This window comes from Diabrotica undecimpunctata, chromosome 7 (assembly GCF_040954645.1).
Source record: "Diabrotica undecimpunctata isolate CICGRU chromosome 7, icDiaUnde3, whole genome shotgun sequence".
Classification (NCBI taxonomy): Eukaryota; Metazoa; Arthropoda; class Insecta; order Coleoptera; family Chrysomelidae; genus Diabrotica; species Diabrotica undecimpunctata.
This window is the reverse complement of record NC_092809.1, coordinates 25271934-25290222: the sequence shown is the minus strand read 5'-3', so window position 1 is coordinate 25290222 and position 18289 is coordinate 25271934. Positions and strand designations below refer to the sequence as shown.

Here is an 18289-nt window from a genome sequence, read left to right as displayed (position 1 = left end):
AGTGTTCCTCCTATAATGAAATTGTTTGTCGAACAAAACTCTATAAATCTCATGCCATTATCATTCCTATCCCCTATACCATGGATTCCCATTACTTTTTCTTTCCGTTGTCATTTGTTCCTACTTTGGTATGGAGTTTGGAGTTTTTCGTAAGTTTGCTAATAGCTTATACACTTCATAGAATTCGTCTTTAACTTCGTCTTCTTGTGGATTTGTTGGTGCATAAACATTGATTATGATTAAGTTTCTAAATTTGCTCCGGAATATTCCTCATATAATCCTTTTTGATACATCCTCCCATTCCATCAACGCTTGTGTCGATGTTTTAGTAAGCATTAATGTAACTCCTTTCTCTTTGTTCGAATTTATCTTTTTTTTCCCCGGAATAGATAACCGTGATTCTACCTCGTAATTGAATTGGTCCTGACCCATTTCATCTGGTTTCACTTATTCCTAAAATATCTATATTGGATCTCATCATTTGGTGAGATTTGCTTATTTATGTCATTGTTCTTACATTAAAACTGTCCATGAATATTGCCTTGTATCGATTGTCTCTGTTATTGGCCTTCTAGATTTATTTTTGCTTCTTTTGTTTTGCCTGTTTTTATTTTTCTTGTTTTATCCTCTACCTTCTTGCTGGAATATACAACTATATTCTCTTATTGGAATAGAGATGTTTACATTTCCACCACTACTGTAAATTCCTGTACCCGACCTTTCTGCAGTTTTAGACCCAGGTGTTAACACTACAGCCTGGGTTGTGTGTTTTCTCTACCACATCCCTCTTATGACCCTCTCCTAACTTGAAAGATACTTTCGACCTGTATTTGTATACCATATGGTTAGAAGACATCGTCCATACGATATCCTTAATTTTATTTATGCTGTTAAATAGTTTGAACTTGATTTGCCATTCAAATCTGACTGTAGTACTGAAAAGTATAGTGAGAAAATACAACCAAAACGCATGGTGTTAAAAAATCTCCAAGACTATTCGCCAACTGTAAAATTTATTTTTTAAACACTATTTGTAAATGATATATTTTAATCATTTCACCCTTTACAATGTTTAGATTTCGCTCAATATGATGCAATAATAATTATTTCTTTTTTATGGACAACTAACGATTTCTTTGGAATTCATTGAAAAAGTAGACCCTTTATGCCAACAATAGACTTTTTACTAAATCCAAATACTTTATTCGGTTATAATGTTATAATGAAAATATTATTATGTTATGAAAATAATCGACAAAGTTACATATCTTGTATGCAGCCTAAATAAGGAATGGGACCACTCACAGGAAATAAGATGTATAGAAAAGGCGAGAGCTGTCTTCAATCGCCTCAGGAAGATTTTATGTAATATGCACCTGAACATTGATATAAGAACACGAGTCTTGAGATGCTATGTTTTTTCTACCCTTTTATATGGAGTCGAAGCCTGGACCTTGACGGAGGCAACATCCAAACGATTAGAAGCCTTCGAAATGTGGTGCCACCGCCGCATGCTCAGAATGTCCTATACCCATCATGTTACAAGCAACACCGTGATCCAACGTATGAATAAAGATCTGGAAATTATGCGTATTGTGAAAATCAGAAAGATGACATACTTAGGGCATGTGATGCGCAATGAGAAGTATCAACTAATTCAACTAATTTTACAAGGCAAGATAGAAGGCAGAATATCTCAAGGGCGCAGAAGGCCATCGTGGTTGAAGAACATCAGACAGTGGGCAGGAACGACTACCATACATTTATTTAGAGCAGCTGTCAACAAAGTTGTATGGTCCAACGTGATTGCCAACATACACAGAGGATAGGCACCAAAAGAAGAAGAATGCTATAATAATTGTTTACTTTACTTTAATGATACTCTATTTATGGTCATTCAGACAAGGTGACCTGTACAACTTCACTGTTTAATATAGTATTGGAAACAATACCGATAAAACAAAAAAAGGGCTGAAAAGAATTACAAAAAGGATAATAAAGTAAACAAAAAGTGTGGACTAAATATAAATAAAAAGAAGTCAAAATACATAAGAATGAGTCAACAAGATAGAGAAGAATATAATACATATACGGTAAAGGCGGATGAAGAACGGCCATATACATTTGAAAGAGTTCAGGAATTTACCTATTATAAATGGAAAATGGAAAAAACTTGAAAATACGACTTACAAAGGGGAACCAAAATTATGGTAAACTAAAACCTAAAGAGAATCTACAACAATCTTATACAGATATTTGAAGGTTCTAAAAGGGAAAGCTGATGAAGAATCCGTGAAGGCGTACAGCTGATTTTGTTTTGTTTTTTTTTTTACATAGTTTTTGGCCTATAAAAAGTTTATTATATCTTCTAGAGAAAATGTTTCAAGTTGTATATAAAAGTTCTTTATTTTGAGAGTTTAAAAAATAAAATACATAAGTATACAATTGACCGAGATAATTATAAAAAACACTAATTTTTGTAGGAATTCATAAATGTTAATAACTTTGTTTCTTGCATAATGTAATTACATGTAATATAAGGTATTTTATAAATCGCAATCAATTATTTAAGGCTTCATTTATACGGTTTATTAAAAAAACATTTTAATAAATTTGTTATTTTTTTACTATGTATATCTTTTTTTAAATACCTTTAAAAACAAGCCTCAAATAATCGATTGCGATTTTTAAAATACCTCTAGAGTGACTGTTCGGGCAAGTACTGTTGTTTAAATAATCGCTCTCCGGGATAAACAAATTGAATAACTTTTAAGCTATTTGGTCGATCTGGTCTACACTTTATTAACTCATTAAATACCACAATTTTCAATAGTTATATTACATGTCATTTATAAATTACTTCAAATATAGGGTTTTTTAAAATTATCTCTGCCAATTATTTGTGTATTTTAATTTTGATACTCTCAATATTAAAGAACTTTTTATGATCTATAACTTTTGTTTGAAAGTTATTTTTTCTAAAATGTATAAGAATCGTTTTTTACGCAAAAACTGTTTTTTACTTTTTCTCTCTCTCCAATGGCGCTACAGCCCAAATCGGGCCTTGGCCTCCTCCAAACTATGCCTCCAACCTTGTCGGTCCCGCGCCGATCTTCTCCAGGTTCTCACGTCTAGCAAATTTTGCGCGTCCGCTGCCACTTCATCCTCCCATCTTTTCCGTGGCCTTCCTTTTGGTCTTGCGCCCTGCATTTTACTATCAAGGGCTCTTTTCGGCAATCTTTCTATCTCCATTCTTACTACATGACTAGCCCAGCAAAGTCTCTGAAGTTTAACGAATTCTGAGATCGGTATCTCTTTGAACAGTTGGTAGAGTTCATGGTTATACCTGGATCTCCATATTCCGTTTTCGTTAATAGGTCCAAATATCTTTCTTAGGACTTTTCTTTCGAAGACTTCCAGTTTTATTTTTGTCTCTTCTGTCATCACCCATGTCTCGCATCCATAACATACTATTGGTCTGATAATAGTTTTGTAGACCCTGATTTTCGATCTCTAGTGTATGTTTTTGGAGCGAAACACCATCGAGGGAAAAGACATTTTCATCGAGTGAAAATAAGCTTTGTTTCCTTTTACTATTCTTCTTTGGAATTCTGGTTCTTCTGTTCCATCCGTGTTTAATGTAACTCCTAAATATGTGAAACTTTCTACCGTTTCAATATCGTCCTCTAATTCAACTGTGCGTCTGTTTCACCTAGCTCTTGCCTGTGTTAACTTTTTTGTCTTTTGCTAATCAGAAATCCCTGATGACGTACAACTTGTTTTGCTTTGTTGTTTTTTTTTTATAAAAACTTGGTTTTAGACAAACAGTTGTTTTAAACATTATTTAAACGATTATTTAAACAACTGTTCTTGCCCAAAAAGTGACTCTACAGGTATTTTGTAAATTGCAATCGATTCTTTGAAGCTTCAGTATTAGGTAATATTAAAACTTCTATATTTCATTAAATTTTTTATTAAAAAACAGTTCGAAAAAGGGCTGACTTTTTAGCTTATAAACGTTTATAATAGCTGATATTGTTTATACCATATATGTAGGCCTAATCAAAAGCCGGTGAGAAAACACAGTTTCCAAAGAAAAAACAGAATCTTCTATGACCAATAGAAACCAAGATAACATTTTATTTTTAAAATCATAGCGTTTTATTCTTAAAATCTTAATTCCACTGTTTATTAAGATCTGAAAATTTAAAGGATTCTAAATGAAGATCTAAATTTTATGATACAACTTATATATGACATATGCAGTGAAGGAGTAAAAAGTTATTATCCGTTAAAATGGTGGTACTCGTAAAATGGTGCCACGGAATAGTGAAGGGGAGAACTGTCGAGCTCCGTTTTATTTTAGATTGAAACTTTAAATTACAGCGCGCTGGCAAATATCTTAGCACATACAACCTTCATTTTTTTTTTAACCGGGGTAGCTAAACAACATTATAATAATTGTGCCATTTTCGCCTCTCGGAAAATTCCGGAAAATAAATTAATTAAATTTTTTCATAAAAAAGTTATTGAATTTTACTATTATTTCTTAAGAAATATTTAAATTTTATTGATAAGTGTGTATTATTTATATAAATATATAATAATTATAAATTATTCAAATACATTTATTTCTTTTATTTAATTTTATAGTTTTTTCTTTAACTCTTTCTTTTCTTTTACTTTATTATAATTGCATTTAAAGATAAGTAGCTAATGAAAGTGACGTCACTTATATTTGAAATTTCCAGAACGTCAACCTTAGTTCAAATCTTTCTAACACAGCTAATAATACGAAACCCATACGGAACTGCTCGATCTTTCATAGGCGTCAACATGGTATAATAATCAGAAAAATGTAATCATCATTATATTGGGAATTTTAGAATTATATTGATTAAATAACCAAAAACATTTGTTATTATTAATAATACAAATTTTATGAAATAACTCTTTAAGTCTAATATTCCACAAAGTAATAATTTTATTAAATAGATTAGACAATTGTACGCAACTGATACGGAAATGCTTCAAATTTTAATGACAGTTTAGCGTGTGGCAAAATTGTTTAAACTGTTGCCGCTTTTTTAGAGTAAGAATTTTGTTTATGTTTTGATTTCTTACACAATTTGATCATAATATATTATATATTAATAAATTGTATTTATAAATACATATTAAATTTAGATTAATAGCTTTAAAAACTAATTATTGTTGTGTATTGTGATTGTGCTATGCCAAAATAAATAAACATGTAGAAAGCTGATAAGCTTTCATATAAGATAGATTATTTTGAACAAGAAATAATGGCTGGACGTTTTTACTATTAATGCTCTAAAAGAGGTAAGTTTAAAATTTAGAATATATAGTAGTCTTAAAACTAAGTGTATTTACTCTTAATATAACAGTTTGACAAATATTTGACATTTTAAAAATTCCTCACTTACTAACTATTCTGATGTTTTGGGAACGCTGTGGGGTTTTGACGTCGTAAATCTTGAATGACGTGCAATCATTTTTATATGAAAAATTCTATACCATTTATAAAATGGTTAATAAAATTTAGATCATCTTTTAAAATTTTTTCAAAACACCGCTCTTAATGTTAATAAATAATGGAAATATGATTTTTAGAAAGAAAAATGTTATCTTGTTTCCTATTGGCCATAGAAGGTTTTGTTTTGTTTTGGAAAGTGTGCTTTTTCACCAGTTTTTAATTGAGCCTACTAGGAAGCGTGTGACATAAAAAATGTTAAAGTTATTATAATTGAAAGAAAAGACAGTTAAGATTTGATTTCACGTACAGTGCGCTTGTGTATCCGCTTATACGTATTTCACCCTAAAAGGAATCTTCGGAGCGGCTATTCGCAACCGGGCTGAACGTGAGAATAATCTTTCCTGTCATATTAGAAGTAACTATAAAATGGCTTCGATCTAGACGAAATAGCGACATCTGATAATTAAATCCGTAAACTAATTTTCGAAACCAAGTTCAGATTTTTACTTTAATCTGTGCCTTCTAAGAATTCCAAGGCAAAACAGACGTTGATAAAGAGTCTGCTTCTAATATGACGGGAAAGATTATTTTCAAGTTCAGAGCGGTTGTGAATAACCGCTCCGAAGATCCCTTTTAGCGTGAAATACGTATAAGCGGATACACAAACGCACTGTACGTGAAATCAAATCTTAACTGCCTTTTCTTTTTATTCCGATTTACTCTTTATGAGTACGAGAAACCAATTCGCTAAGGATTTTTGCTTAGTTGAGGAGTTAACACATCTTTATCAACGTCTGTTTTGCCTTGCAATTCTTAGAAGGCACAGATTAAAGCAGAAATCTGAACTTGATTTCGAAAATTAGTTTTTCGAAAAGAAATTTAATAAATTGTTGCAGTTTAATATACCTTAAAAATGTACCCCTTATAGAATCGATTTCGACTTACAGAATACTTCTAGATTGGGTATTTGGGCAATAACAGTTGGGTAATTTATCGCTCTGCGAGATAAACAAATTGAGAATAACTTATAAACTATTTAATCGATCTATTTGAAATTTAACACACCATAATAACTCATTAACTAACATAATTTTAAGTAGTTACATTACATGCCAATATGAAAAAAACAAAGTTATTAATATTTATAAATCACTGCAAAATTAAGGGTTTTTTGCAACTATCTTGGTGAATTCTTTATGTATTTTAATTTAGAAATTCGCAAATAGAAGAACATGTTAAGGTCTACAATTTTTATTTGATTCATTTTTCTCCAAAAATGCATGAATAACGTTTTATGGGCAAAAAATGACGTTTTCACTTTTTAGATTGTTTAAAACAAAAACAAAACAAAATCAGCTGTACATCTTCACGGATTTTTATCAGCTACCCCTCACCCCACATACCTTTTAGAATCTTCAAATATCTGTATAAGATTTTTACGTGATATCAATGATTTTTCCCAGATAGGCTGGTGTAACGGTCACTACAGTTGAAAGAGCTGACAGCAGAAAAATATTTCGTCATAATTGTTCGATGTTCTATAGATTCTGTTCTGGATTTAATTTGTTCTTTTGGAAAGTTAATAAAGGTCAAATGTTTTGAACCCAAAGAAACCGATGAAAGTCAAATGCATATTTTAAATGACATTTAAAAATAATTATCTAGAAATAATATTCTTTTAGAGTATATAAGTTTGTGCTAAGTGGCCTTTATGTTATTCTTCTAAAACTTCATTGTGCTACAATTTATGCCGGCTGTTACTGAATTTTCTAATCATCTCCATGAACATGTATGTTTATTACAAAGTTGTTGCAGTAGTTTGTGTATATGTATAAGTTCTAAATAATCCCAAGCAAATATTTAACGGTTTAATACAAATAAAACTTGTATCTCTCTCTAATTGAAACGGAAGCTGCTATGCAAAGTTTTAATTTAAAATATGTTCAAATAAATTTCATGAAAATATGAGACCGTTGATATTTTAATGCTTTCATTATAATGTAAATAGTACATCCCAGATTATATAAATCAATTTCAATCAATATAAGCCCGGTTAAAATTAAATATTTGGGATAGTATTTTGTTAAGTTTATTTGGTTGTTGGATTCATCATCCTCTCTAACCGTAAAATTTACAAATATAAATTTGCGAATATTATTAGCTACATTAATATTTTAAATTAAAAGTAAATTGCCTATTGTTAAAGGGCATATACTCTTTCGATTTTTATCTTATAAAATATGCATTCAACCGTATATGATAAAGCACGCGTGAGTTTTAAAGCTTGTTGCTGAACACCATGTAGAATTTATACGTTTTGCTTCAATACGATAAAAATAAATATTACTTTTTTTGTAAAAACTTAAAAAGTTAGTTTTCACTATTATAACTGAAATTATAAGTTCATAATACACATAAGTTTTTATGAAAGCTCCCTAGTACCATTTGATTATTCACTATCCAAGTTAAATCATTATAATTATTGCACGATTGGTACTGTCTACGGCAGAATATAGTTAAATCGCTATGGGAAAATGAATAAATGGATAAGGCAGTTAAACAAAATCTTTTATTCTTTTAAGTGTGGTAAGTGTGTGCCACATGTGGGTGAAGGGTTAATACTTTTGGAGTTATTTGTGATTTAATTTGGACTGTCTTGTTTATTCTGTCAAACTCATAAGTATTATTCAAATGAGATACAGTGCGAGGTGGCCATGTGTATAGACCATGAGCACAACTCATATTTCCTCTACACATAGGTCGTCTACGTACGACTGTAGTTTTGCCTGTTTTATTCCATGAGCATTGTCACCAATTTAGACAAAATAATGTGCATTGTATGAGTTAAGAATTCAATCTCTTGTAAATTAGCTTCACCACAAAATAAATTGTGAAAAAAATATTAGGATCCAAATCTCCTCTTTGTTCTGCAATCAGTTTGCAAAATCAATACGAACAAGGAAATAATGATGATCATGATCTAATATCTCATGAGCTTTTTGAAAATGGAGAGGGTACTGATTTTCTTTATGATAAATATTGCATATTGAAGACTTCGAAATATTAGGACCCATAGCAGTTAGCCTTTTTACGTTAATTTCAGGATTCTCGTCAACCTTTTGATATAGGGCTATAAACAATCAACGACTATGATGCCTTCTGTTTGGAAATTTTTCTGTTTATCTTTGTCCTGCTGCTCGATCAGCACAATGAACTTCCCCGTACACTAAATGCATATCAGCATATTCTTCAGTTGAAAAATTAACCATCTTGAATAAAAGTTAAATTTAATCTATGGTTCAGAAATAACGCTAGCAGCTATAATAGTTTGGCACTAAAATAATTTGGCAGTCTATAAAATTTAGTATTGGATCACGATTTTATGTCACAAACACAAAAAAAATGTATAGTGTTTTTCTCGAAAACTGTACTTTCATGATACAGGTTTCCTGTTGTTGCTGTATCCAAAAATACCTTCCCTCCCCCGTAAGTGGAGGGTTTGTAGTAGCAATAAAAAACTTGTTATTTGCATTGCCCGATTTGCCATCCCGGCTTAATCATTGTACAAACATTGATGAACTTGTGATGTAGCGTTCTTAAAATATTTGAAAAAATTGACTTTGAGGAGCCATCTTTAAAGGTTGCTGCCTCTTTTAGGAAGCATTTTTTATTGTGGTAATACATGTAGATTAAATCGACATAGAATCACGTCTACTATCTGTAGTTTTCGTTTTGGCAAGAGTTTCTGTACACCCTGTATATACAAATTGTTTGCAGCCAAAAATATTTAAACTTTGATCAGATAAAAGGCATATATCGAGCACAGTTTAATTTAATCTTGCCCAAGTACTTTCGATCCCTAGATCATCTTCAGGGGCATTTCGTCAATTGCGGCCTATCCGACAAGAACAAAATGTCATAAACATATAAATGTACATCACACTACACTACAAAAGGACAAACAAACACTTTAAAATTATTTAAGAAAGGCTACATTATGTGCAGAAGCCGGAGACAGAATGACAGATATGACATCTGCACATAATGTAGCCTTTCTTAAATAATTTTAAAGTGTTTGTTTGTCCTTTTGTAGTGTAGTGTGATGTACATTTATATGTTTATGACATTTTGTTCTTGTCGGATAGGCCACAATTGACGAAATGCCCCTGAAGATGATCTAGGGATCGAAAGTACTTGGGCAAGATTAAATTAAACTGTGCTCGATATATGCCTTTTATCTGATCAAAGTTCATTTATTCGAGCATTCAACCTTATATTTAAAAATATTTAATGTAAAATTATCATTCTTCTGGGGAAGCTGATGTTTTAGACAAACATGCCAAATTGACCAAATTCGGTGGAAATTCAAAAGCAGTGGTTTTGTTTTGTTATATTATTTAACATAAACTTCGATGTAGTTGATACCAATTTCATAAATAATTATGTTTTTTATTTAAAGAAACAAATTGTAAAATGCCGATATTTAGTTACATAAAAAGTAAAAACTGTTCAATAATCTCGATATGTATATAAATTTCGTACAGGGTGAAATACTGTAAAACACCTGTACTTTAGTCCTCTTATCATGGTGTTATCAATCTACATGGTGTTAAGCTGTATGATTTTATATATACACTGCGCTCCAAAATTAACGCATAATTTTAAAATTCTTATTTTGTTTGTTCTTTTCTGCTTTATGGTTGTTTTAGAACATCTTAAATAAAAAACTTTTCTTTTTTTACAAAAAATGTATTGAAATTAGCAATATAACATCATAAATCTAAACATCTAAACAAACAACTGATCTAAACAAACTAACATTATAAATTAATGATCATCATCATCATCTTGGTGCTACAGCCCTTAGAGGGCCTCGACCTTCTCAAGCTTTCTACGCCATTCTGTTCTGTCCCTTGCTTGCATTGTCCAGTTGCCGACTCCGATCTTATCCGCATCTTGTGTTACTCCATCCATCCACCTTAGCTTTGGTCTACCCCGTCTTCTCATTCCCACGGGTTGCGCTGTTAGAATCTTTTTTTATCATGTTCGATTCAGGGGCCCGGGCTACATGTCCTGCCCACTGCAGGCGGTTTCGCTTAATTATAGTGGCAATATCTTTACCACCAAACGTATGCTTGTAGATATTCTGCAGTTCAAAGTTATATCTACGCCTCCATATTCCGTTCTCACAGACCGCTCCGAATATCTTGCGTAGCACCTTTCTTTCAAAAATGGATAGAGCGGATTCATCTGTTTTCGTTAGCGTCCATGCCTCTGATCCATATGTGAGAACGGGGACTATCAGTGTTCTATACAGCCTTATACGAGTTTTTTGAGACAGACGTTTGTTAGCTAAGTACTTTGATAGACCATGATAACACCTGTTTGCAATTATTATTCGCCTTTTTATTTCCTCAGATGTGTTATTATTGGGGTTAACCGATGTCCCTAGATATATGAACTGTTTGACTGCTTCGATTATAAATTAATGACGAAATTGAAATTTTTAAAGAAAATACCTTGTACTAGTATCGAGTATTGCCTCCTCTGGCATTTATTACTGCTTGACAACGATCTCTCATACTGAGAATAATCGTTCTTATTTCTTCTTGATCAATTTGATTCCAAATTTCAACCAATCGCAAAAACAGTTCTTCTAATGTGTTTGGTGCATTAGTTAGTTGTCGTAGTCGTCTGCCTATGATGTCCCAAACATGTTCTATTGGGTTGAGGTCAGGACTTCTCGCAGGCCAATCCATGGCAGGAATTCCAACCTCCTGACGATACTGCTGCACAATTCTTGGCGTGTGTGGCCTGGCATTATCTTGCATAAGCATGAAATTATCCCTAATAAATTATGCAAATGGCTCTTCTAAAATGTCTGTTATATACCTCTGCGATGTAAGCCGACCGCGATCCATTCTAACTAATTCCGTACGAGCCTCTAAATTAATCCTACCCCACACCGAGCCGCCGCCATACTGTACAGTCCCTACGGTGTTACACTGTGCGTAGCGTTCCCCAGGCCTTCTAAACACTCAGTTTTTCCTGTCATCAGAACAAATACAGTACCTGGATTCATCGGTGAACAATATTCTTCCCCAATCGTCATTATTCCAATCAACATGTTCACGAGCAAAGTGCAATTTTTGCCTTCTATGGCCAATAATGGGCTAATTGGTGCCCATCCAGGGTGTAGGTCGTTTTCGGCGCAAGTCTTCTTCTAATCGTATTTTGGCTGATTCTAAAGTTATAAAGATCCAAAAATTCATTTTGTAGAGAAGTGCTGGTAACAAACCTTTCTTTCAGTGTACTCTTCTACGGCCTTGACTGGGACTTCCAGTAACAGAAAAACGTGTTAACACTCTTGAAATGGTTGACTGGGTGACGTTAAAACGTTCAGCGAGTTCTACTTGAGTGTATCCTTCTTCGCGAAGAGTAACGATTCTAAAACAGTCACTTTCTGACAAATTTCGATTTTCTTGCTGCTGGTGATTCATTTCAAAGAAAAAACACTTAATAAACTTGAAAAACCCATTTAAGTGTTCAGCACAACGTAATCCAACCCAACTTAATTCGAAATAAAATGAAGCACAACTAGCATGTTTTTAATTTTTTTGCAAAAATTGGTAAAAACATCATCGTTTTTTACCATTCTTTCGATAAATTTTACAATATACCGGGGGTAACAATAATATATTAGCACAAAAATCGAAACATTAAAATTATTTGATTTAACAGGGTTTTTAAAATTATGCGTTAATTTTGGAGCGCAGTGTATTTTATTTATAGTTAATGATACAACACTTAATTTCTTACCGTCTGTTGGGTTTAACATTACAGTCTTTTCGCCTTGTCCTCAGCATATTCATCGGACGTGACATCTTAATCTCGAAAAGCTGCTTTCCAAAGTTATTACTTATTAGAAAATTCCAAAGCGCTTCGGTCTGCACCAGTGAAGTTTTTTCCACATCGGAAAATTTCATTGGCGTTTACGGGACAGTGACATATCGATTGTTTAGAAAAATCGCTTTTTATTGTAAACACTTTTCACAAATATAAAGTGTCTTCCATAGGAATGTTTATTTGAATTAATTCGAACTGCTTTAAATATTTTTACAATTCCATCTGAAAATAGAAGATAGGTGTTTTTATTTGTGATTCCTTTATAGAACTTGTTTTAAAACTATTTCATATCAAGATCGTTTAAATACCTTTAAGAATTTTAATCTCGACACGAAAAATAAATTTCCACCTTATTTCTTCATTTTAGTATATTTTAACAGCTTAAATAAATTCTTTGAAACGAAAACTGGAGGAGGAAGAAATTGTTGCATCCAAATAAATGGCGATCAAAAATAATATAATCGCTACAAGTTGAGCAAGCCTAAAGCAATCACATATATGTAATAAGAAATATTGAAAACGTACAATCGAATAATGGAAAACATAAATGCCAAATGCATCCAAAGTAAGTAAAGAAAATTATGTGTTATTAGAAAAAATAATGTGTTAAACTAATGATGCCACAAAATTCATTTGATTTGAACGTACTCAAAAGTTTGGGGAATTTAGGACTGCACACCCCCTTAAAATTTTTCTGTGCGCTTAGATTTTGTTGTTTCTTTTGTATGAAAAATGCTTCGAGGACAAGAAAGTAACGTGTCCATTTTTATTACAAAATGTCAAGTAGTTTAGGAGATAATGCAAAAAAAAAACAATTTTTATTTTGTAACTTCAATGGGAACTCTTTTTGTGTACACTTTTGTACTAAGGTAAGTTGGATTCAATAAATTTATTTTTGTCCCCGGAATGCGTGATTTAATTTATGACATACCTTTTTGAAATACCCTGTATAGACACAATGTTACCAAAACTATTAAACCGATAAACGGACACTTAATCGACTTGCGATATGCTGACAAGACTGTACAACTAGTAAAAAGAGGAATTACACAAAATAATTGAAGATTTGAATAACGAGTCAATTAAAATTGAATTAAAGACAAACCAAGAAGATCTTGAAAATCACAAACACAACAAGTACCTCAATACATACAAAGTGGGCCCTCTGTAATCTGACAAACGTTTTGCATGCATCCAATCAAAAAGAGTTGCAAATACACTTATATAGTACTTATAAACAGGGCGGCCAAAACATATGTTGAATATGGGCTAAAGCTTAACAGCTAACTTCTAAGAGAAAACTTATGGTTGTCAGCAAAACAGTGTTACAACCAATGAACATCAGAGCGTATAGAATAGAGTTAGAAAGAATCCACAATATCACCCATTTGGGCGTCAATTTTAACGTTAACTGGGATATAAGCAAAGAAATAAGAACACGCATTGAAAAAGCCAGATCCGCCTTCTATAAACTAAAGAAAATTCTCATTAATAGAGATATTACAAACCTTACAATCAGATTAATACGCTGCTACATATTCTCCACATTGCTGTATGGCATGGAAAGCTGTACTCTTCCAGCAACACTAATAAAAAAACTTGAGGCCTTTGAGATGTCAATTTACCGACGAATATTGCGAATAAGTTGGATTGATCGAATAACAACTGAAATAGTTTGACACCGAATGAAAAAGAGCACAGAAATAACGAAAACAATAAAAATTCGAAAGTTACAATAGTTCGGCCATATAATGAGACCTACAGAGAGTTATAAAATCGCCGGAAGAAGGAGCCCAAACCGAAGAAGAACATCCTGGCTCCTAAATCTCCAAGAGTGTTATCAAGAGCGGCGATTACACTTTCGTCCAAAATAATGAGTGTTATAAAAGAAGGTATATATTTTCGTCCAAGCCCCTAAAATTGAGGTATACAAGTTCGTCCAAAATGAAGTGAAGTGAAGAAGAAAATACCAATTTAACTATTATGAATTTGAAATCAGTGAAACGAAGTATTTATAATGTAAGAAAGAAATTACTCCCAGTTTTACCAAAAACGTTAGAAGAAGTACTGGAATCATTGGAAAAATTAGAGGACCCTATCATCACGTCTAGAAATGAAAACTTTTTATTGGTAAATGATAGAGTGCAAAATTGACTATTATATCTTGTGAGACAAATCTCAGACATTTATGTAAATGTTCTAGAATATATATGGATGGTACATTTAAATATTGCCCAAAATTCTATTATCAAATGTTTACAATTCATGGATACTACAATGGCCACCACATTCCACTAGTATTTTGTTTATTGCTAGATAAATTATCATCATATGAAACATGTTTCAATTTGATAAGAACCAAATGTTCAGAGCTAACTTTAAATTTTCTTCCAAAAGATATTATCATTGATTTTGAAAAATTAATTCATGAGGCTGTTAAATCAGTTTGGGGACAATCTAAAATAATCGGATGTAAATTCCATCTTTCGCAAGCTTAACAAATGATTACAAAAACAGAACTGAAGTGGGAAAATGGATTGGTCATTGCTTTGGTCTTCTTTTTCTAGATCACCAAGAAGTCGGTGATTGTTTAGTTTTATTATCTGATCGAAATTATGCCCGAGAGTTTCGAGCTAAATGCTTTTGTTGATTATTTAGTTGAGACATATGTTGATGAAAACTCAACATTTCCACCGATACTCTGGGCTGCAAAATCATCAGAAACTACGAGGACAACCAATGCACGTGAATTTTTCCATTCACATTTACATAAATCCTTTAATACATACCATCCGAATATATTCGTGTTTTTAGAGGCTATCAATCAATATCAAAATGATACATTACAAAACTGTATCCCTTAAGGAATTTTTGAAAAGTAAAATAGAAAATTTTAATGAAAAAACTATTACTAGGCTAGAATATGTTAAATATACATCCCATTATTTTAGTTTTTAAATAAGTTTATTATTATTTGATATTTATATTGTAAGTTGTAAATGAAATTCACTAATCTAAGATAATAAACTTTATTTTTTAACTTTTTTTTTTTAATTATGGGATTGATCCCCGCGGAGCTCGACCCCTGGACGAAAGTGTATATGCAAAAATATTTGACTTTTACGAAAGTGTTATTTCTTCAGGTAAAAATTTAAGGTAAAACTGAACTCATTACGATATTCCGGACGAAAGTGTATCTGCTCATCAAGAGACATCCGCTAATCTGTTTCGAGTTGCCGTAAACAAAGTTATTATTGCCAATATGATCGCCAACGTCCGATAATCGGACAGGGTACTACACGAAGAAGATATAAGTATATTTTCCTTATTCGCTGCAGCTTTCTTTTTTGCGTAATTTCTTGTCATTTGGTTCGAATAAAGATATAGTCTATATTGGAAATTGATGTGAAAAGTGGAAGTTATAAACGACATGAAATGGTTTATCAAGGATTTTGTCTACAACGACAAAATCTTTCTGAGATGGCTATATATCATTTTTATGCAAAATTAACTGAAACTCGTTTTTTAATTATCCAAACTTCAAAAATTGTATTATAAAAATAGAATATCTGAAATTATTTGGTTAAATATCCTTCAGAAATCCAAAATTCAATTAAAATAATATTTTTTTGCATGAAAATATTTAGAGTTATTTAAGTTATAGAGAAAAATATTGAAGTATATATATCTTCTCCCATTGGTATATTAAACGTGAAATACTAAGTTTATCTAAGAAATAGATAATCGTCTCTCTGTATATACAAAACAATATATTCACAAAAATCAAATTTAACTCACACATGAGCAAAAATACAAACAGCTGCTATGGTTAATAAAAAGGAGTCACATAGTAATACAATACGGTAAATACCATATACTTCCACCAAGCAAGTTTCTGTCATTTTTCATAATCTACTGTCAAACTTAAAATTTGCTCCACTTTTTTTCACTTATATTTTCACGTTTCACAAATCACCTCACTTTTTAGGTTAAGGAACTTTGATTTACTTTGTCTGGCGATAATTTACCTTTACTCTTGTATTTTATTTTAAACTACACGCGTCTCCATGATAGTATCGCTTGTTCTTTTCCTATATTTCGCAAAATAAGACTGAAAAACTGAATTACTCACTCTTATATGTTTATATCTTTGAAATCTCGATTCTAAATATATCGGACGTTATTTTCGGCCAGCGCTAAACAGATTTTTAGAAATATTAACTCTTACTACATCAGAGGATAGAGGACTTTTTGTGAGAACTCGCGAAAATTTGTTACGGATTTTTTATCCGTTACAATTAACGTTTACTTGATGTGAAAATTTTTGGTATTAAGAAACCGCATGTTTCAAATACGAGGGTCATTTCGAAAGAATACTAGATGAAGTAAAAAACAATACTGTGTGGAATTCTACATTTAGTTCTTTTTTCAAAGATGTATCTCGCTGTTAATTAACCCATCAAAGCCTGAATTAATTTTTTTATTAAACTGGTGGTTTTTTTACCAAGATTAGTTTAGAAAAAATACAAATAAGCAGAAAAACCTATTAAAATTTATTTATTTATCGAATATATGACATTACAAACTGTGACCATATGGTAACACTAGGTCAAAATACTATAAAAATATTATAAGATTTACTCTTGATGAAATATAGCAATGCATTCAATGCAGAGTCCAATATCGCATTTCTCACTCTACATAGGTCCTATATACTGAGCAGCACCCTTCTTCTGCGCACCACGTTCGTTTTTTGTTAGGAACAGGTTTTTTAACATACAACACTAGGCCACGGTAAGAAAGGAATTTAAACAATTGGGTTAGAGACAAAGGTTACGTTATTAACTAATGTATAATTATTTACATGGTTATTTTACTATCTTTTAAAAACATAACTAATAAATCATACACTGCTCTCAAGTCTAATGATAATAGGAACTGAAGGTTCCAAGGGGCTAATATATTGTGTTTATGTAAATTATTTATTAATCTGGATGAAATTATAGTATTTCTGGGGCAACTGAAAAATATATGATCTAGGTTTCCTTCTTCTGTACAAAATTCACATTGATCATTATCTAAAACCTTAAGTTTAAATAAATGTTTGGGGTAACAAGCATGCCCAAATCTCAGTCTTATGATCGTGGTAACATATTTTCTAGGTACATTAAAAAACTTATACCAAGGAGTTTTAGGAATATCTGTTTGAAGAGAAGTGTATCTATTTGGGCTAACAATGGAATATTCCTTCCATATATTATCCCACCTTTGGTATAATCTTAATTTTAAGGAAGCCAGAAAGTCGCAAGCCGTGATTTTATACGAAGTTTCTCTACCAGACATAATACTTTCTCTTGCTAATTGGTCTACATGTTCGTTATTTTCCAAACCTATATGCGTTTTAATCCAAACAAAAAGTACATTTTTGCCCCTTGTTACTAACTTTTGTTTGATATCCTTAATTTTGTAAATATAAGGGCAACTGTACGTATTTGGCAATCCCGGTTTCCCAATAGATGTCAAAACTGATAAAGAATCTGATAATATCACTATATGGTCCGAGTTACTTTCTGTTGCATAAAGTATGGCCTCATATATTGCAAGAGCTTCTGCTGTAAAAATAGAGATCTGGGAGTTCAACTTAAATGCGCGTTCTATTCGTTCCAATGGGATAAAAAAAGCGCATCCAGTGCCGTTTGATGATTTGGAGGCATCGGTATATATAACGACGGAGTTTTCGAATTCTGATAATATTGAGTGAATTAGTGTGATGGTTAATACCCAATGTTGTCAGATATTCTGTTAAAAGATAAACTATTTCTACTTGTTGTTGGTCTACCAGGTCTAATGGGAAGGTTTCTAAATTTGGTAAGGTAAGTAGTCGCG

General features: G+C 31.9%; 2 protein-coding genes across 9 annotated transcripts in view; one reads left to right on the top strand and one right to left on the bottom strand.

Annotated features, from left to right (window-relative positions):
- The window catches only part of LOC140445084 (uncharacterized), a 107731-nt gene extending 91090 nt beyond the window's left edge, over positions 1–16641 (bottom strand). For 3 of the 6 annotated variants that reach the window (XM_072536890.1, XM_072536895.1, XM_072536894.1), the window contains exons 1-2: positions 16202–16618; positions 12317–12625 (exon numbers count right to left, since the gene is read on the bottom strand). In XM_072536890.1, the coding sequence (XP_072392991.1) occupies positions 12317–12483 (167 nt within the window). In that variant the 5' untranslated portion in view covers positions 12484–12625; positions 16202–16618. Of the gene's footprint in view, positions 1–12316; positions 12626–16201 lie in introns of all 6 variants that reach the window. The other 3 variants (XM_072536893.1, XM_072536891.1, XM_072536892.1) reach the window with 3 other exon arrangements.
- LOC140445087 (tyrosine-protein kinase transmembrane receptor Ror-like) overlaps positions 1–18289 on the top strand; it is a 275808-nt gene that overhangs the window by 149697 nt on the left and 107822 nt on the right. The gene's annotated exons all lie outside the window — the stretch shown is intronic.